Below are 18,944 nucleotides of genomic sequence, written 5' to 3'. Positions count from 1 at the left end.
GTGCCAATTCACAACAATTTAATCAAAGTATGATACATGCACAGCTATGTAACAAACCTGTGGTAAACCATCTCCACAAAAAATAAGTGAATTTAACACCAAAGATGTATTCAAACTGTTTAAATCTACCTGTTCATTGAGAGCATATGAAAATAAGTTCATACCATGAATGTGATGTTATGTAGAAGATCTTGTAACATAAATTTTCAATTAATTTTGATTTTTGCCATTGGTTATAATCATACACAACATTATAGCAAAGTTCTTGAGAAAAACTTAGTTTCCTTCCTGAGTTTTAAAGTATAATCATAGTATAAATAAACTTTTGTATCTCAATAAGAAAATAAATGCTTTAATTAGCAAAGATGTATTTCCAACATTCAAGTGCAATATATATTTTTTTTTATATGTTAGTAATGTAAATGTATTTGGAAGAAGTGAAGAGGCATGTCACTTAAAGATTGTTCATGTCTCTAGGAAATATTCAAAATACTTTTTGGATTGATGTGGTAAATTTTGTTCCACCCTTGACTATCTCACATAGTGTAAAATTGTAAGAACTCAGCAGATGGGACCTTTATCAGCAGCCTCCATGGAAAATGGTGGATACAGTCACATTCTCAGGTAATTATATTAAATCTCCATTTATATAAAAGTATAAATCACCATACATGTTATCATGTTCTTCAGTAATTTTTTATATCTACTTACAAGGGAATAGTTAATACCAGTGTGGATTCCACCATGGTATCAAGTGATTGCAATTAATTTTATTTCTATTTACAAGATAAATTGTATGTACCAAGGTAGATATAATGTTCTCACGTAACTGTTTTTATCACATTATAAGAAAAGTGATGCATTTCATGCTTACAGAATTAAGAAATAAGAGTTTAAATGAAAGTAACTAACAAAGGATTAACAATCATATTGACAAAAGTCTTAAAGTAATGGGCACAAAATAAACTGAAGAAGCAAAAATATAAAAGTTCTGAGGTTACATGGAGAATGGTACATATCATTGTGGATATCTTTGAAGTAATTGTTTTAATGTCTAATTACATGGAGAATGATACATATCATTGTGGATATCTTTGAAGTAATTGTTTTAATGTCTAATTACATGGAGAATGATACATATCATTGTGGATATCTTTGAAGTAATTGTTTTAATGTCTAATTATATGGAGAATGGTACATATCATTGTGGATATCTTTGAAGTTATTGTTTTAATGTCTAATTACATGGAGAATGGTACATATCATTGTGGATATCTTTGAAGTTATTGTTTTAATGTCTAATTACATGGAGAATGGTACATATCATTGTGGATATCTTTGAAGTAATTTTTTAATGTCTAATTACATGGAGAATGGTACATATCATTGTGGATATCTTTGAAGTAATTGTTTTAATGTCTAATTACATGGAGAATGGTACATATCATTGTGGATATCTTTGAAGTAATTGTTTTAATGTCTAATTACATGGAGAATGGTACATATCATTGTGGATATCTTTGAAGTAATTGTTTTAATGTCTAATTACATGGAGAATGGTACAATATCATTGTGGATATCTTTGAAGTAATTGTTTTAATGTCTAATTACATGGAGAATGGTACATATCATTGTGGATATCTTTGAAGTAATTGTTTTAATGTCTAATTACATGGAGAATGGTACATATCATTGTGGATATCTTTGAAGTAATTGTTTTAATGTCTACTTACATGGAGAATGGTACATATTGTGGATATTTTTGAAGTAATTGTTTTAATGTCTAATTACATGGAGAATGGTACATATTGTGGATATCTTTGAAGTAATTGTTTTAATGTCTAATTACAAGGAGAAAGGCACATATCATTGTGGATATCTTTGAAGTAATTGTTATAATGTCTAATTACAAGGAGAAAGGCACATATCATTGTGGATATCTTGAAGTAATTGTTTTCATGTGTAGTTACATGATGAATAATATTTACCATTGTGGATTTCTTCAGGTAGTTGTTCCCCTCATTCTGGATTCCTGTGATTGGTGAGGGGACCTCCCAGGGGAGGTTCTGTTCTTTTAGTTTACCTCTTTTGTGATCTAAAGATCCACCAACATGTGTGTTGTGCATGGTGACCCATGAAGAGGAGGAGAAGATCCTGATGGTTGAGGGGTCCAACCCTAACATACCACTGTGGCCTTGAATTCCTGTAGATGGGCAGCCTTGGGGTGGCTCCCCTTGGGTCAGTTGGCTGGTTCACTTGGCCTAGGGTTAACCAAGTACCAGTGTTGGATGTTCTCAGCAGGTGTTGTGGACATTGTATCTGATGCTGGTGTTTGGGTATAGTGCTCATGAAACCCTGGTGTTGCTCCAGTGTTCTTGTTTGGCATTGTAATGCCATCCACTCATAGGGCTTTATGGTGGGTGGGGACAGTGGACACCGATAAATTCATTTTTTATTATTGACCATCCAAATAAAAAGTTAACCAAAATAGTGAAAAACAGTTTATGAGTAAACAATAACATCTTGAAGATTCTGAGCAGCAATCTTTAACATTTGTAACTTCTGTACCTTATTTTATTATACTACATTTTCTTTCAGACAAACCTTTAGGGCAAATGTCTCCCTTTTCATTCAGAAGGGACCAGAAGGTCTCACTGGCTCTCCAAAGTTGGTCAGAAGGATTCGCTCTTGTGACATATTGGTAGAAATATCCACATCTCGAGCACAGTGAATTCCTCTTACATTCCAAGGCAATATACCTATTGAGGTTATGCCTCATTCAACTTTGAATTCGTAACAAGAAGTTATTGTTGATAGGGACTTGAAGAACATCCTGAGTCAGAGATTCCCACTGGTTTCTCCCACCACAAGGAGTTTCTTCAGTAAGGTGTATCTCCACTCCCAAAGATGGAATTTTGATGCCGATCAATGTCCTCATTTTAACATTTACATCACAGCATCCACCTACTACCAACAAGGCAGGTTATTTTAACTGCAAGGTACGGCCATACATTCCAAACCCTCTCGGATAGTTCCGGTGTCAGCCATTTCATCACTCGGAGACATCATGTCTTGGTTCCTTGACATGTGCTCGTTGCAGTGGCAAGGATTATGGTGCCTCTGAGTATGAAACAGACCCTTGTTGCATCACTTGCAATGGCTCTCACCCATCTTACTTTTATTCTTGCCCTAAATGGTTGGAAGGAATAAAAAGGTACAGTGTTTAAAGACGATTCAAAACATTACTTGCCCTGAGGCTTGAAAATTGCTATCTACCACTTTATGTTTGACTTATGCTGATGCACTTCATTCCACTACTACAGTGGGAGTGCAGACAGATCTCTCTGTACCTCCAAAAGAATCATTCTCAAAACAAACAGAAAGTCTTCTGACATCCATGGTTAAAAAAGTTAATGAATCAATGTCAACACCCATCTTTGTCTCTAACATTAATTTCAGCAAACCCCAATATCTGCTTCCTTTGGTTTTGGTTACACTTTCTTCTCCTTTCCCAAGGTGCAAAATGATCATTTGTTTGCACCCTAAGTCACTGGAATCCTCTTCTAACAACAAAGACTTGCCCAATCAACTCAGGGTAGGATCCATTGAGGTTGGTAAACCTCCCTCGAATAAAGACAATAAAGAAATAAAACATGGTCTGCACCCAATTTGCCTAAACATAAATAAAAGTAGCCACCTTGATACAATGTAAACTGTTGAAGTTTACATTCTAATCTGGGTGACATCAAAACACTTATTTCTTCCTACCATCCTGTATGTCTTTCCTTGCAGGAAATCTTTCTGAAACTTGCTGATACAATCACCTTTCAGCAGTTTTCTTTGTACAGAAATGACAGGCTGTGTGATGGACAAGTGCATGGAGGGGTAGCACTGTTGGTTGATCAGCATGTGCTTACCCTGTCTTTGTTACTCAACACACCCTTGGAGGCTGTAGCCATTTGTGTTTCTTTGTGTCGTATCATCACTGTTTGTTCTCTCTACCTGTTGCCTAGAGAGACCTATGATCAATCAGACCTTGATGCTCTCATTAAACAGTTGCCATCTCCATTTTTAATGCTGGGGGGGCTTTAATGGAAATCGTCCCCTCTGAGGAAGTGCTGATATTGATAAGAGGGTCACTCCGTAGAGTGTATGCTCTCTGATCACAACTTTTCTCTCTTCAATAGTGGTTCTTATACTTATTTTCATGCATCTTGTCAGTTCTTTACTGCTTTTGATCTCTCCATTTACTCCCCTTCACTATTCTCCCACTTTTCGTGGAGGGTTGACAATAACCCATGCAGCAGTGATAATTTTTCTACAATTTTGAGAGAGACTGGCTGTGGTCAATGCCACCCAACCCATGTGCACCAATGGAAAAAGGATCAAGCAAACTTGCTCTCTTTTACTGTTCTTACAGAACTTGATCCTGCCATCATCTGTATGCCATCAATAGATGACTGTGTGACAGCAATAACTGACTGTATTGTACAGAAAGCTGCTCAAAGTATTCCTAAAGCCTTGACATATTTTCCACAATATCATCATCTGTGGTGGAATCTTGCCTGCCACATGGCACAGAAGACTCAAAAAATGGACGTGGGATACTTTTCATAGGTATCCCACATTCTCGAATCGCATCGCTTTCCAACAGGCCCGTGCACATGCTTGGTGGGTAATATGTCAAAGCCAGAAGGACTCTTGGATTAAGTTCACAACCAACATATCTTTTATCACCAGTTGGGCAGAGTAATCACTTCTTTCCTTTGAGCTGATTGTCTCTGTGACTATAATCGTCCCCTTACACTGGCTCTTCATCAGTCTGTCAGTACATTCGGTTGGATCTGATGATGTGCACAATGAAATGCTGTGCTATCTCTTTCCTGCTTCTCTTGCTGTTTTTTTTATTGTTTTCAACCAGATCTGGCAGGAGAATGTTTTCCTGATGCCTGGCACTGAGCTATATTCCCATCTTTCTCTAAGCCTGGGAAGGATCCGAAGATTCCTTCAAACTACCATCCAATTGCTTTGATGAAATGTCTCTGTAAGACCTCAGAGAGGATAGTTAAAGCTCGTCTTGTTTGGTTCCTCGAAGAAAATAACTTCCTCTCGCCCACCCAGTGTGTGTCCTAACGACAGTGCTCCACCATGGACCACTTGATTCAACCTGAAACATTAATCAGAGAAGCTTTTCTCAAATGACAAAATCTTGTATCAATATTCTTTGATATTGAGAAGGCTTGTGACACAACATGGAGGTATGGCATTTCGCGAGACCTCCATATATATGGGTTACTTGGCCATTTACCCATGTTTATTAAAAATTTTTTAATGGACAGGTGATTCCAAGTTCATGTGGGTTCAACACATTCCCGTTTTTTATCTACAGGAACTTGGAGTTCTTCAGGGCTGTGTTTTGAGTGACACATTTTTCAGTATAAAGATTAATGCCATCACTGAACTACTCCCTCTTACTGTTGCATACGGTCTCTATGTCAATGACTTTCACATTTCATGTCAATCATCAAACATGCAGTATATTGAGCGACAGCTACAAACTGCCCTCAATTGTTTTCTGAAGTGGATCACTGCAAACAGTTTTAATTCTCTCTCTCTAAAACTGTTTGTATGCACTTTTGCCACCAATGGGGTATTCACCCTGATTCTGAACTCAATATTGGTGAAGTTGTGCTAACTGTGGACTTATCTTTGACTGAAAGCTGAGCTTCATAACACATACCAAGCAGCTACAGGTCAAATGTACAAGAGCACTGAACATCCTCCACGTCCACTCTTGCACATCTTGGGAGTGGATCAATGTTCTTTGCTAAAGATATATCAGGCTATTACTTGATCAAAACTAGAGTATGGATCACTGGTCTATGGCTCTGCCAGCACCTTGGCCTTCAAGATCATCATCAGGGACTTCAGCTCTGCACCAGGGCTTTCAGCACTTCCCCTGTTCATAGCTTATACGTAGAATCTCATGAACTTTCTTTGCACCTCTGCCGTTTGCAACTGTCTTTACTGTATGCTTCAAAACTTCAGTCCTTACCATAACATTCCACCTGGGATTATGTTTTCCTTCCTCAGTGGGCCATGCTTTTGCAAAATAGACAATCAGCCATTGCTCCTTTTGGCCTTTGTATCCAAGTACAGTTGGATGAATTGGGTCTATCCTTGGAAACATTTGCTGTATCCACTGGTCAGCTTATCCTACCATGGCTATTACTGTCCCAAGATGTAACCTTTCTTTAAGTCATCTGAGAAAAGCAGACACTCCTGATTTGAAATACTGTATGTTATTTGCAGAACATCTTTCAAACCACCCTTCCATTCCTATTTATACAGATGGTTCAAAATCAGGTGACTCTGTGGGCTCAGCCATGGTTTGGTGGTTGTGCAGAGAATCCTCTCTACAGTTTCTGTGTTCACTGCTGAACTGTATGTCATTTCTCTTGTCCTGTATCACACAGAAGCTAAGCAGTACTAAAATTGTACTATTTATACTGATTCGCTTAGTTCTCTACTGGTCCTTGAATTGTTTCATCTTAGTTCTTACTGATATTCAAAATCGACTGGCCCATTTCTCTTTAACATCTACTTCTGTCCAGTGTTTCTAGATACTGGGCCACATTGGTATTTGCAGGAACGAGCTTGGTGACACTGCAGATAAATCTGTCTGCTCTGGCTCTATCACTGCTGTTTCTGTTCCATACGTGGACTATGGTCCTGTATTCAAGGCTCATCTCTATGCCAGTTAGCAGTCGACTTGGAGTGAGCAACGTGAAAACAAGCTTTTCTAAATAAAACGTGCTATTGGACTTTGGCTATCTTGCTTTCTTAAGGACCAGAAATGGAAAGAGGAAATTGTCCTAACTAGACTACACATTGGTCACAGTTTTTTAATTCATCGTTTTCTTTTATCTGGGACTGATGCACCAATGTATTGTGTGTTACATTAAGCCACATTTTACTGTTTCGGTGTCATTACGACTTAATTATGGCACCATTTTAAACATGTTTTGTCCCAAGGTTTATTTGTTAGATATTGTTATTGGCGATGGTGACATTGTCCACCTTTGAAATGATTTTAGTTGTTTAAAGTCTATTAATCTTTTTAATGCTATTTAAGTTTGTTTTTTTTTTACTTTATATATTAGACATTTTTTTGATGTGATTCACTTTTAAGGATCAAAGTACATCTAGTTCAATCTAAAATTAGAAAATGGCCATAACATCCAATAACTTGAAACCAGGAATGGAAAGACCAATTTCAGGTGACTAATGCTACTTTTTAACTACCTGTTGGTCATTCTGGCAAGTTATGATAATTATAATTATGCTATAAAAAGTCCTTCACAACTTGTATTACTGTAGTTTTTTTCTTACTGCTGTAGACTAGATGTAAAAGTTGGATTTAATGCTATTTGTGTTTTAATTCAAAATGTAACTTTGTTTTGTTTTATTTTAATTTCCTTTAATGAATTTTAATAATTTTACTTTACTTTTAACTTTTAACCAGATGTTTGGTGCACATAGCCTGGTTGCTAGAACACCAAATCAACCAGCCATCCATGTAATTGTTTCCATGTCTAGTTGCATGGAAATGTTACATTATATTTGGGGGTATCATCATATCATCAGATATTATTCTTTTATCTTAGTAACAGTGAATTAGAAGTATGTTTTTTTATTATGCTGCTTTCAGCTGTGTTTTCTTTTTCATGCTAAAAAATGTTTAAATGGTTTAGAAAGATATTTAACATGATTCTCTATCTCAGTTGTGTTTTTCTTTTGTTAGTTTACTTTTTTATATATATATATATATATACTAGTTTTTCTGTATTCGTCAGACACTGAAATGTAGTTTAAGATTTTAGGGAGTATGTGTTTGTTTTTTCTTCCAGACTACACATGTTGACAGATATGGAGAAAGCAGTCTAAGTTTTTACAGGTCTCTGCCCTTCATTTCAAGGAAGCTACTCCTCAGTCAGTAGATTGAACTCCACTCTTAGAAGAGTGGAGAGGAAGAAGAAAATTGGTTCAAGTATGTGTTTCAGGTTTTACTTTTATTGCAAATAGAATATATAAAACTGCAGTCTCAAAAGCTAGGAATGATTTTTTTATCTAATGATATTGATAATTTAACTTATAGTTTGTATACATTACTGATTATTTCTTTAAAGCTTTAAAGATACCAAATGAGATGTGAAGAGAAAAATAGAAAGCACTTATCATTCTTGTTTTAAAAAAAAAGTGTCTCATTATATATCGGGAGCAGCTACTCTAATGATAAGAACTTCAACATTTATATCTTTGATATTGTACATTTTTTAGGTACGAGAACACATTTCTGAGTTTAAAAACATAAATTGTTTAAAGCAGATTATACAATATAAATAATAAAGAATCATTTAATGATCATATACACAAACGTTTTAAAATAATTAGTATACTAATAATCAAAGTCTACATTAAAACAAAGATTAAAATTTTATTAATCTAACCTTGAACAGGCACTTATAGTTCTGTTTGTCTCTCTAGAAATAATTAAAAGTAATATAGAAATGAAATTTACTGAAATACCATGACCCAAACTTAAAGATATACCATTTTAATTATAACAACTGTTTCATTGGTTTTCATATAATATTTGTCTATTTTTACTTAATTCTTTATTTTAAAGGCTAAAATTTAGATAAATTATATTTTATGATTATAAATATTTGTTAATTGTATATAACTTCCCTTTAAACAGTACTTAGTAGAGGAGATCCTGAATTAGAAATAATATTTTGTATTCATGAGTGTTTTTTTTTAAACTTCTTTGTTTTACAGTCCTCACTTCGTTATCAGGAACCTCTTCTTAATCTGTACCGGGTTCTCCTTACAATAGCCAAGAACAACATTCCTGAGCAGACCAAAAAGATTGATTACGAAATCGTAACTTGCTGGTTACAAAGTGCAAAACTTGCCAGAAAGTAGGTTTTATTACACTGCAAATAAATTCTTGTAATCACCTCATCTGTACTGTTCCTTTAACTTTTCAGTCGATTATTAATCTGATCTATTCTTTCATTAATATCATATAGTAACATACATTTCTCTGAAATGTGTATGGAGTATTTCAGAAGCATCAGACCTGGAGGTGTTGTAACATCCCCACTTTTACATATTTTACATGCATAGCAACTGTAAATTATTATATCAATTTTCTGGTGAGGACATGACCTAAATCTTTACAGACTTAGCTGACTTTGACAGCAGGGGGAAACACTTTTAGCAGCTTCTTATACTTTAAATTCCTCGTTGTAAATTTTGCGTGTCTAGTCAAGCACTCCACCTATTTCTCTCCTTCCTGCACCACTAATACTGAAGATATCGCATTGAAAAGTTCCTAAACCTGTCAGTGCATGCATGTAGAAGTTATTACTCATTTCTAATTCTTTGTAAGACATTATTGAGCTTTTATGTACATTCTCACAGAGAGAATATTATATAATGTGTTTATGGGGTATCATTTTCTTCTAACACTTTGTTCACATTAACAGAATCATTCATGTTTATTAAATTATTTTAATTTATAATCACAGTAAAGTTATATATTAGTCTCACAATTTATACAAGTTGCACACCTTGGTTGTAAGCTTCTGATGAAAATTTAAACTAAATGCAATTTAAAAAAAAACAAATTTGTAATCCAGTTTACTGAGTTAAGTTGGGGGAGTATTTCTCATCAAAATCTGACTTTTTGATTCTGTTGTTAGTGTCACATAGTAAAATGTTAAAGAAATAATTTATGATCCATGATGGTGAGAAAAACCTGCTACATAGAGTTTTTCTCTGCTCATACCAGCCGTTTTTACATATATATTTTAATTATGCATTGTCACTTTAGCCTAAAATTATGTCAAGTTAAAAGACATGTATTATTTGTAACCCAGTTATAAGTTGTGAAAGAAAACTTCATATTTAAAATGATTCTATCTTCATAGATAAGGTCCATAAGTTTTATACAGGAATGATCAAACAAAAGAGGACATTACAAACCAAATCATACTGTTTCAAAAATAATTTTGTTCACCATCTGGCATTGCTTTTATTTCTCTTTTTGTCAACAGTATGATAATGGAGATTTAAATGTGTGCCATTACTCAGAATATTGTAAGAACCATTGAACTTTGTTCAGAATAGATTATTTTTGAAGTTGCTTAATTTTTAGGGATTAGCTTGATACCAGAGTAGCAAAATGTCCAAAATCGTGAGGGTACAGACCTCAAACTTTACAGAAATATGGAGGCCTACTGATGGATGTAATGAAACTAAAGCTTGTTTCAGTTGTTCTGATAGATATTTGATTATGTTCTTCTATCTCACATTTTCTGTACATAAGTGAATAAATACAACATACATGTTTCAGGGGACTGTAAGTCTGGCATAAGAGGTGATGAGGATAACATTTTGTGTGTGTGTGGATTGATATGGTTCTTGTGCAGAACTGGGTTTGAATATGAAAATGATATTGTATTGATAATTTGACAATTACCCCACTAGCAGTTTTCTGAACTTTAAGGTGGAATTATTCTGTGGCATGGTGGGCTTTCATAATAGATTACTTTTACCAGTTACTGTGTATCTCTTATATTTCTGAATTCTAGTGTTTTTTAGTCTTGATGTTTCTACAGCATATTGGAATCCACAGAAGATGCTGTATATGATCTCTCTCTGTTAGGTGATTTGATACAAATTAATTACAGTTGTTTTGGCTTCTAAATGCTTTTCTGACTTAATATTGTGTACATATCCTGTATATGTGTTTTTAGAGAAATTTCTGACATATAGTTTTCTTCTTAGAGTAATGCTAAAATAATAGGACTTGAACCCCATATAACAAAAGGTAATACGAATAAATGTATACATCTGGTTACTACTGATATCATACATAATCTACCTAGGATATCAATCAATCTAAACTTGTATACCCCTATTGAAAATATTCAAACACAGAGAATGAGTCAATGATTTTGTTGGAGTACTGCAGCTCATGTTGCCACATAGTTGTGCTCTGTCTAACGATTGTACATCTTGACAATATTCTGACAGCACAGTCTCCATTACAGAAGGCTCTTTCATGCAACTGTCATGTAGAAATTACATCTGAAACTTGATAATTAGGCTTTTCAGCTCGTAATCTACAGATTACAGGATTGAACCTCATTACTGAACATGTTTGCCCTCTCAGCTGTGGGAACATTATATATTGTGACAGTCTGTCCCACTATTCAGTCTGACAAAGGTTAGTGGTGAATGGTATTGGCTAATTGCTTTCTATATAATTCATCACTCAAAATTAGAGAAGGCTAGTGCAGATGGCTCTTGTGTAGCTTTGCATAAACATTCAACAACGAGTCTCAGGACACCATGCTTTCTATAATTGATTTAATTTATGGGGACATTAGTTTCTCAGTGCTTGTTTTGGAAGTTTGTTAGTACAGGAATCTGTAAGTGCTGTATCTAGGTTTGTTTTTTTTATGATAATAAATGCTCTTTGTTTTAACTCGTGTATTTTTATAGCCACTTCAAGTTCTTGACATGCTTGAAGCTTTCATGTGTTCATCAACTAATCTTGTGCATATTAATAGCTTGTATTCAAGTTCACTGCTAAAGTCCAGAACTGGTACTAGATTTGAATCATTAGAATAAATATTATATTTGATAGTAATTCATCTGATAACTGTAGAATTAGTACCATACACTAAGTGAAGAATTTATTTAAGAATGAGTTGTAATTAAATTATATCATTAGATTTAACTGTTATTAAAAACTAAGAAGTATCTGTGTAATAATTAATTGCATAATTATATTAATTATGTAATAATTAATTGCATTATTATATTGCATACATTATGATTAGAATCCATTAACTGTACAATGAATCATGTCCATTAATTTTCAGAATAGTATTTTCAACCTGTGTTTTTTAGAAGTGGTCATCAACAGAGGGCTTATAGTTGTCTGCTAGAAGCTTCAGTATTAAACATACCTGAGACATTTGTGGAAAAATCTAAGTGGCACTGGAATAAAGTAAATATAAATCTCAGTGGTAATATTTTTTGTAATTATTAAAGCAGATACTGTTCTTAGTTGTTTGTAAAACTTTTGATGAAATTATTTAAAGTACCTCTTTTTTAATATTTTTGAAATGCCAAAATTGTGAAATTGGAAGCTCCAGGATTTTGCTGTGATTTAAAATTTTTGAACTATTATGTTATAATGTAGTAAATTTGAAAATTATTAATTTATAAATGTCACTTTTATAAACTTTGAAACTGTTAAATTATGAACATTGTATGTTCTAAATGTATACATTTGGAAGTACAAGATTCTGGAACTTAAAAGCATTAAGAATTTAACCTTGGAAGTGAAAAATTTTTATATTTGAGGCAGTAAAAAATGTTTTCTCATCAAACACCATAACATTTGGTATTTCTAAACTGTAATATTTACTTTGAATCTGAGTTTTTGTGAAGATTATAATGATGAATTTGCAATTAACAAAAAATGTTACAGCAGTCTATTTATTTTGGCACTTTACTGGCAAATTTTAGTGTTTAGTTATAACAGTTTTCTGTCGACTTGCATTTTTTGAACTAATAGTAAATAAATAAATTTTATTTATGCATATGATTGTTATCTCAAATTAGAACCACATAAGTGCAGTATTAGTATCTTATACCTCTTAAAAAAAGAAACAATTAGTTCAAATGTGAGTTGCATTACATCAAAAATAAAATTTCCAAAATATATTTATATCTTCTTACCTTACAGTTATTATTCAGCTGCTATGGTTTCTTTTCCTTTGTCCATCTAAGTATAGGTTTGATTTTTTTTCTCCTTTGCTCCAGTGTTTTATTTCACCTTTAAATCTATCTCATTACACTTTTCATCTTCATCAATGTGACCTCTGTTTTAAAACTGTATATAAACATTTCTTAACAGGTGCATGTAGTACAGTTGTTGAAGATATTTTATGCATTTTTTCAGGTTTTTATATTTGACTTTCATGTAGTAAAAAAAAAAAAATTGTTTGGTATGTACGTTTACAGCTTGAATTCATGAATTAATGTATCCAGCATGGAAACAAATTAGGCCTCTCCTATCTCACCTCTGATATATAACATTGCTCCCAAATTGGGAAAGGAGTCGCTCTTAGTTGAGGCTGTCCATGACCTTATCTGTAGTAAAGTGGAAACATAGGTTTGATGTGGTGATCTTCAGGGGACTGTGATGCTGAACTTTTAGGTGATCCTGGACATTCTGGAGAGAATTTAGATTTGCTTTTTCTTGTGCCTTCCTTTCATCTGTTTGCTTCTAATGAGGCTAATTTTGATCACCTTTTACCAACTTCTTTTCTTTACTTAGTTCATTCAGTGTGTCATGTTTTTTGTCATTACTTGGTGGGTTTTCCTTGGGGGGTGGAAAGGTCTGAAGGTGAGTACTTAGTCCTCCCTCCATTCCCTAATACTGAGGCTCATATAGAGATGTTTACTGCTCAGTTTGGTGAGTACTTAGTCCTCCCTCCATTCCCTGATACTGAGGCTCATATAAGAGATGTTTATTGCTCAGTTTTGTGAAGGGACAGCTATGTCTTGTCTGCCATGTTTGTCAGAACAGCATGTTTAACTCATTATCATGAGGTAGATACACGTTTAGACTCTCAGAGAATAGATCAGCTCCTGAAAATGTTCCATAAAGAAGTTTATGCTTGATCTGAATATATCACAGTTTTGTAGGATTTGTTTGACCTTAACTAACACTAATATTTACTGTATGGACACTTTTTTTTTCTCCTCATTTCAGTTGTCGACTTCAACACTTTCCTGAATTTCGTGGCTGGTATTTCATTGAAACATATTAGAGGGCATTTGTCTACTTACTGACAACCTCCATGTGTTATATGAGTCCTTTTTTCTCAAACTCTTGATTTTTGCAGGCATTCCAGACCCTTCATATTGAAGAGCTTATGTCACCCATCTGCATTCGTCTTAGTTGTTGGTTGCTTGACTTTCCTCAGCTCTTACAGGAGGTCTAGTTCCAATGTTGTCCTGACCCTAACAACAACCCCTTGTTTCATCATTACTTACAATATTTTATGCCCTTATCTACAGGGTTCCATGTTCAATTGATTGGAGTATTGCCAGCAGTGTAAATGACTACTGTATTCCTTTGTGTCCTGTGGGGACTCATCTACATTAATTTTTGTACATGTAGAAAACCGTTACCACAGATCCATGGGTACTACAGGCCCTTGCATCAGAATTGATCATTCATTTCTCATATCCACTACCATTTTTTTCATCATCTTATAGTATTTCACTTCCTGCAAGTCCTCAAATGTTTTAACTTCATTCCATCCATGGTTATCAGAGATGTGTTGGTCATTGGAGTGATTGAGAGAGTTGTTTCAGTTCTTACTAAGGTTTATTTCTGTATATTTGTTGTGCCCATATTGTCATCAGTCTTTTCATTTGAGTCAATTCCTAAATCTTCCACAGTTCACGGTGGAGTCATTCCTCATTCTATATTGGTGTTTTTTTTGTTGGGAATGTTGTTGACCATGTTTAATGTTGCTAATGCCTATCTACACATTTCCATGGTGAAGTCATCCTGCTACTATCTATGTTTTGTGCACAAGGGTTTGGTGCTGCAGGTCATCTCTCAGCCCTTTAAACTCACACTGGTTCCATATGTTTACAGTTTATAGTTCATGTTATTTTCTTTACCCTATCTCAAAATGGAATCAGTCAATATTAGCTATCTCGTAAGCACCAGAAAAAAACAACCAAAAAAGCACCCATCTTTTCTTTCCAGAATGACTTCAAATTGTAACATAAACCTACATTCTTTTATCCCAAGAAGTTTTAAGCTCATAGCAGAATAAATCTACTTATAATTAAACCATTATCCCACCATTATAAGATGTTAATCACCTGGGAAACATTCAGCTCACGTTACATTAATAAATTAAATTTACTCGTGAGTTGCTTGCTCATGAAAAAATATTATTATTACTTATTTTGCCTAAACTAAACTAAAAGGATACTTATTTTTACACTTTAGTTACTTTTATAAATATACATAAAAATAAAAAATAAAATGATTAACCATTTTCATTTTTTTCTTGCTATTGACTATTAAAGTTTACAAATCTTTTTTAATTAACCCCATCCTCTGGGCCTATGCACACACCATTACATGGACATCTTGCTACTAGTAGCAGCATCACAGCACAGTCAGATACTATTTCTCTAAAGCAAAAAAGATAGAATTTATTATCAGAGCTAAAACTTCTCATTTTCTTTGGAACACTCAACTACCAGCCTTTTGGTCTCTAGTAACCCACCCTTAGGCATTGACAATAGTTCTATTCAGTCATAACTGGACTGGATTGTGCTTATACACCTACCCACTGATTGATCTGTTACCCAGCTTCCTAGCAATGATTTCTTCAATCTCTTGTCGTATTCTGTTGATTGCACGAGATTGGCCTAATCAACCCTTATCTCATATACCATGTACCACTTTTCCCTTAGGGTTTATTTTATGTTGCTTCTGGCCTGTGGACATCACCAGTCAGAGTTATTTGCATTACACTTACAGAGGACACTTTTTCATTCTACCCATGTTTTTCTGTACCCAGATAGGTCCTCCTTACCTTACCACTGGCAGCCAGGGAAAGGGATAAATACTTTTCACTGATTCATCTGACCTCTTTATTTTCACACATATAAATGATGGGTCCCCATTGTTTCTTATGTCTAATGAAGGCCTTGAGGTGTTAGGTTGCCTAAACTAAAGGTTTTAGTGGTGCTGGACAATGACTTTTTATTTGTGTCTCTTTAGTTTCCCAGGGCTTACCTCTGGTTACCTCAATGGGATGAGTGGTAGAATTGATCCATATTGATTTTTATGGGCTCTCTCTGAAGGCAAGGAAAATTCTACAAGTCTCAACTTATCAGATTCATCACATTTCTATGTTCATCGTGGCCCAGTTGAATTGCTCACTGGAGGACATTCTGAGCTTGTGTGTGAACCTTCCCCAATACTTTTATCTCACATTATTTACATAATCTGGCATTATCTTTCTTTGAGGGTTTTTTTACTACCCCAACATCTATGTTAACCTCATCTGCTAGGTTATACTGAAAGGTAAGTATTTGCATTACTAATCTTCTCTCTTTTTTTTTAATTTCAAAATTCTACTTTTTGGTGAGTGTTGCCCAATCAAGTGTGCTTTTATCAAACCAAATTCACTCTAGCAACTACTGACACAGTATACTTTATCTAGGTTGTTACAGGCTCTGTGGAAATATGGTGTCACATACAACCACACAGAGACAGACTGAGTGGTAATACTCTACTATGCTGGATTACCACTCAGAAAATATAATGAATAAAGCATAAGGGGTTCTTCCCCATCTCTGCTGATCAGTGGATTGAATAAATCAGGATCAGTTTGCTTTTAGAAATTTAGGAAATTTGGTTCACTTACTTTGCTGATTCTAGAGCATTGTTTTCAGGACTTCTCTAATGTGCACTACCCCTGCCCCCAGTTAGAAACCTTTCTACTCAGGATTTTGAGTGTTGTTTTTTTTTCCAGATTTTGGTAGGAGCAGCACCAGCTTAAACAGGAGCTTACTCGTAAGAGTATTTCAGTTTCGACGCTCAACTATCCAGTTGGGTTTGGTGTGGTCTTTCTTCTTGATTAATGTTGGTTCAGTACATTGTTCATTGTCACTTCATAATTGTGGATGCAGAGTAGTCCCATTCTGTGTTTTGGTTCATCACAGTTTGTTCCATATCTTTCCAGTAATTCCAGGGACAAATGGAATTTATGCTGCCCACTTGGCTAGGGAGAGAGGATGAGTGTCTGTAATTTCAGGTTGGATAAGTTCTGTTTCCTCAGGTTAAATATTGCATGCAGTGTCATGTTATTCCAAATCTGTGGTTTTGCTTTTGGACTTCTTCAGTTTGAGGAAAGGGCTTGTCCACATTGGTGTTATTTATTTACTTCTTATGATTCCAGATGCATCACTCTGTAGCTATGGGTTTGGATCCATCCTGTCTCACACACACATATATATATTATGATCCAAATGCCCTATCCACCAACATGGGATTTAGGAACCATGATCCTGTGATTCCAACCCTGAACAGTGATACCTTGGATATGTGGTTGGGGCTTGGCCAGTGATTATAACATATCATTTCAAGTTCCACATCCACTGCACAGTTTAGTTTCTGAGTGTGTAACATGCCTGTTGTGGCTGTGGTGCAGTTCCTCACTATGTTGTTAGTATTATATATTTCTTTTAGTATGTCCACAGTCTATGCAGACATTCATGTCTAAGGGAGGGACTGTGGATTGGGTCTGTCTCGAAAAAATGTCAGTATTGTGCAGAGGTGTTTATGAACACTATCAATATAAGATAGAGGGCACATTGATGTAGGTATTAACTTCAACTTACTTTTTTACTTGTGAACAAATTCAACACTGTAGGTTTTAGATTACATGAAAGTTAACAATTTCCAAATGAGTGTTGCTCTCTTGAATTGTAAGATTTATAGTTTAAAGTGAGTTTGATTTGTTTTGAGTATTTAATGTTATGTGGTTTGGGTTAAAATAATGAACAGTAAGTTTTCTGTGAAAAATCTTACATTTTAAAATATTATCATATATTTCTGATGTACTAGCTTTCTATATATTTTTTCTCCTACTGATTGAAAAGTTATATCTGACTTTTAAACTATAACACCTCAAATTGAATGATCATGTGTCACTTTTCTTAACATAATATTAAATTGTACTTGTGATAATATAGTCTTAGATCACTGTATTAAATGATCCTTTTTTCCATTCAACTGTGCCTAATGTTGAACTGTACTTGTGATAGTGTAAACTAAGATCTCTGTATAGAATAATCCTGTTATTCAACTAAGTCTTTTCTTGAACTGTACTTGGGATAAACTAGTCTTTGATCTATCTGTATAATATTTTGTTATTACTCATCTAGGCCTAATATTGTATTTCATTCGTGATAATGTAGATTTGTAACCACTGTACTGAATGACCCTGTTACATCTTACTGTGGTCTAGTATTAAAGAAAAATGGAGAATAAAAATTTATACCACAAAAAATGATAAATAGCCTGAACACCCTTCCTCTGGTGATATTAAAATTAAATGAAACAGAAGGGTTGATAATACAGTGTTATCAAGTAAAGAATCTTCAAAACGGATGTTGTACAAGATATTTGTAGAAACATACATGTGAATCAGTAGTAAATCAATATTATTTTAAAACTATGTCAAAATTGATATGTATATAAAAATTGAGGTTTTAAATGTTTTTTAAGTTTTCAGTAGATATTGATATCAGTTAAATAGGATGATACACCAAAAGTTATATGATATGCAAACTTGTCATGTTTCTAAAATTTTAATAGCCAGCTAGTACTCTGGTTACCTGTATGCTTATTTTGTGACTTGTTATACAGAATGAACAGGAACAAGCTATCAATATTCTTCAGAAAGGAATTCAGGAACATTTTCCAGATGTTTCTCAGTTCAAGAATAACCCAGCTCAAAAACAGAAAGAAACTGCTGCTTGTGCCAAGGTAATAATGGATGCTACTTATACAGAAGTTTTAACACTTATGTTACATTACTTAGGTACTTTTTGCTGATGATAATGTAGAAAATATTAAACATGTAGAACAGAGTATACAACATGTGGCCTGCAGGTCAGATTTGGTTCACCAACTCACTATACAGCTCATGACATGAAATTATAGTGCTTAAATTTGATAGTTTTTTGTTTTTTATCTGATGAATTATTTTTCATCTGTTATTAAATTTAAGAGTTTCTATATCACAATT

General features: G+C 34.2%; 1 protein-coding gene across 1 annotated transcript in view; it reads left to right on the top strand.

The window, feature by feature from the left end:
* The first annotated feature begins 568 nt into the window (after window positions 1-568).
* Window positions 569-18,944, top strand: part of LOC143242267 (serine/threonine-protein kinase ATR-like) — a 38,792-nt gene continuing 20,416 nt past the window's right edge. Inside the window, exons 1-6 of the mRNA XM_076485634.1 lie at window positions 569-624; window positions 6,650-6,734; window positions 7,526-7,579; window positions 8,842-8,984; window positions 11,989-12,088; window positions 18,563-18,682. Coding sequence (XP_076341749.1) covers window positions 569-624; window positions 6,650-6,734; window positions 7,526-7,579; window positions 8,842-8,984; window positions 11,989-12,088; window positions 18,563-18,682 — 558 coding nt within the window. The remainder of the gene's footprint in view (window positions 625-6,649; window positions 6,735-7,525; window positions 7,580-8,841; window positions 8,985-11,988; window positions 12,089-18,562; window positions 18,683-18,944) is intronic.

Source organism: Tachypleus tridentatus, unplaced genomic scaffold, assembly GCF_004210375.1.
Source record: "Tachypleus tridentatus isolate NWPU-2018 unplaced genomic scaffold, ASM421037v1 Hic_cluster_2, whole genome shotgun sequence".
In the NCBI taxonomy this organism is placed as follows: Eukaryota; Metazoa; Arthropoda; class Merostomata; order Xiphosura; family Limulidae; genus Tachypleus; species Tachypleus tridentatus.
This window is presented reverse-complemented; position numbering and strand designations above follow the sequence as displayed.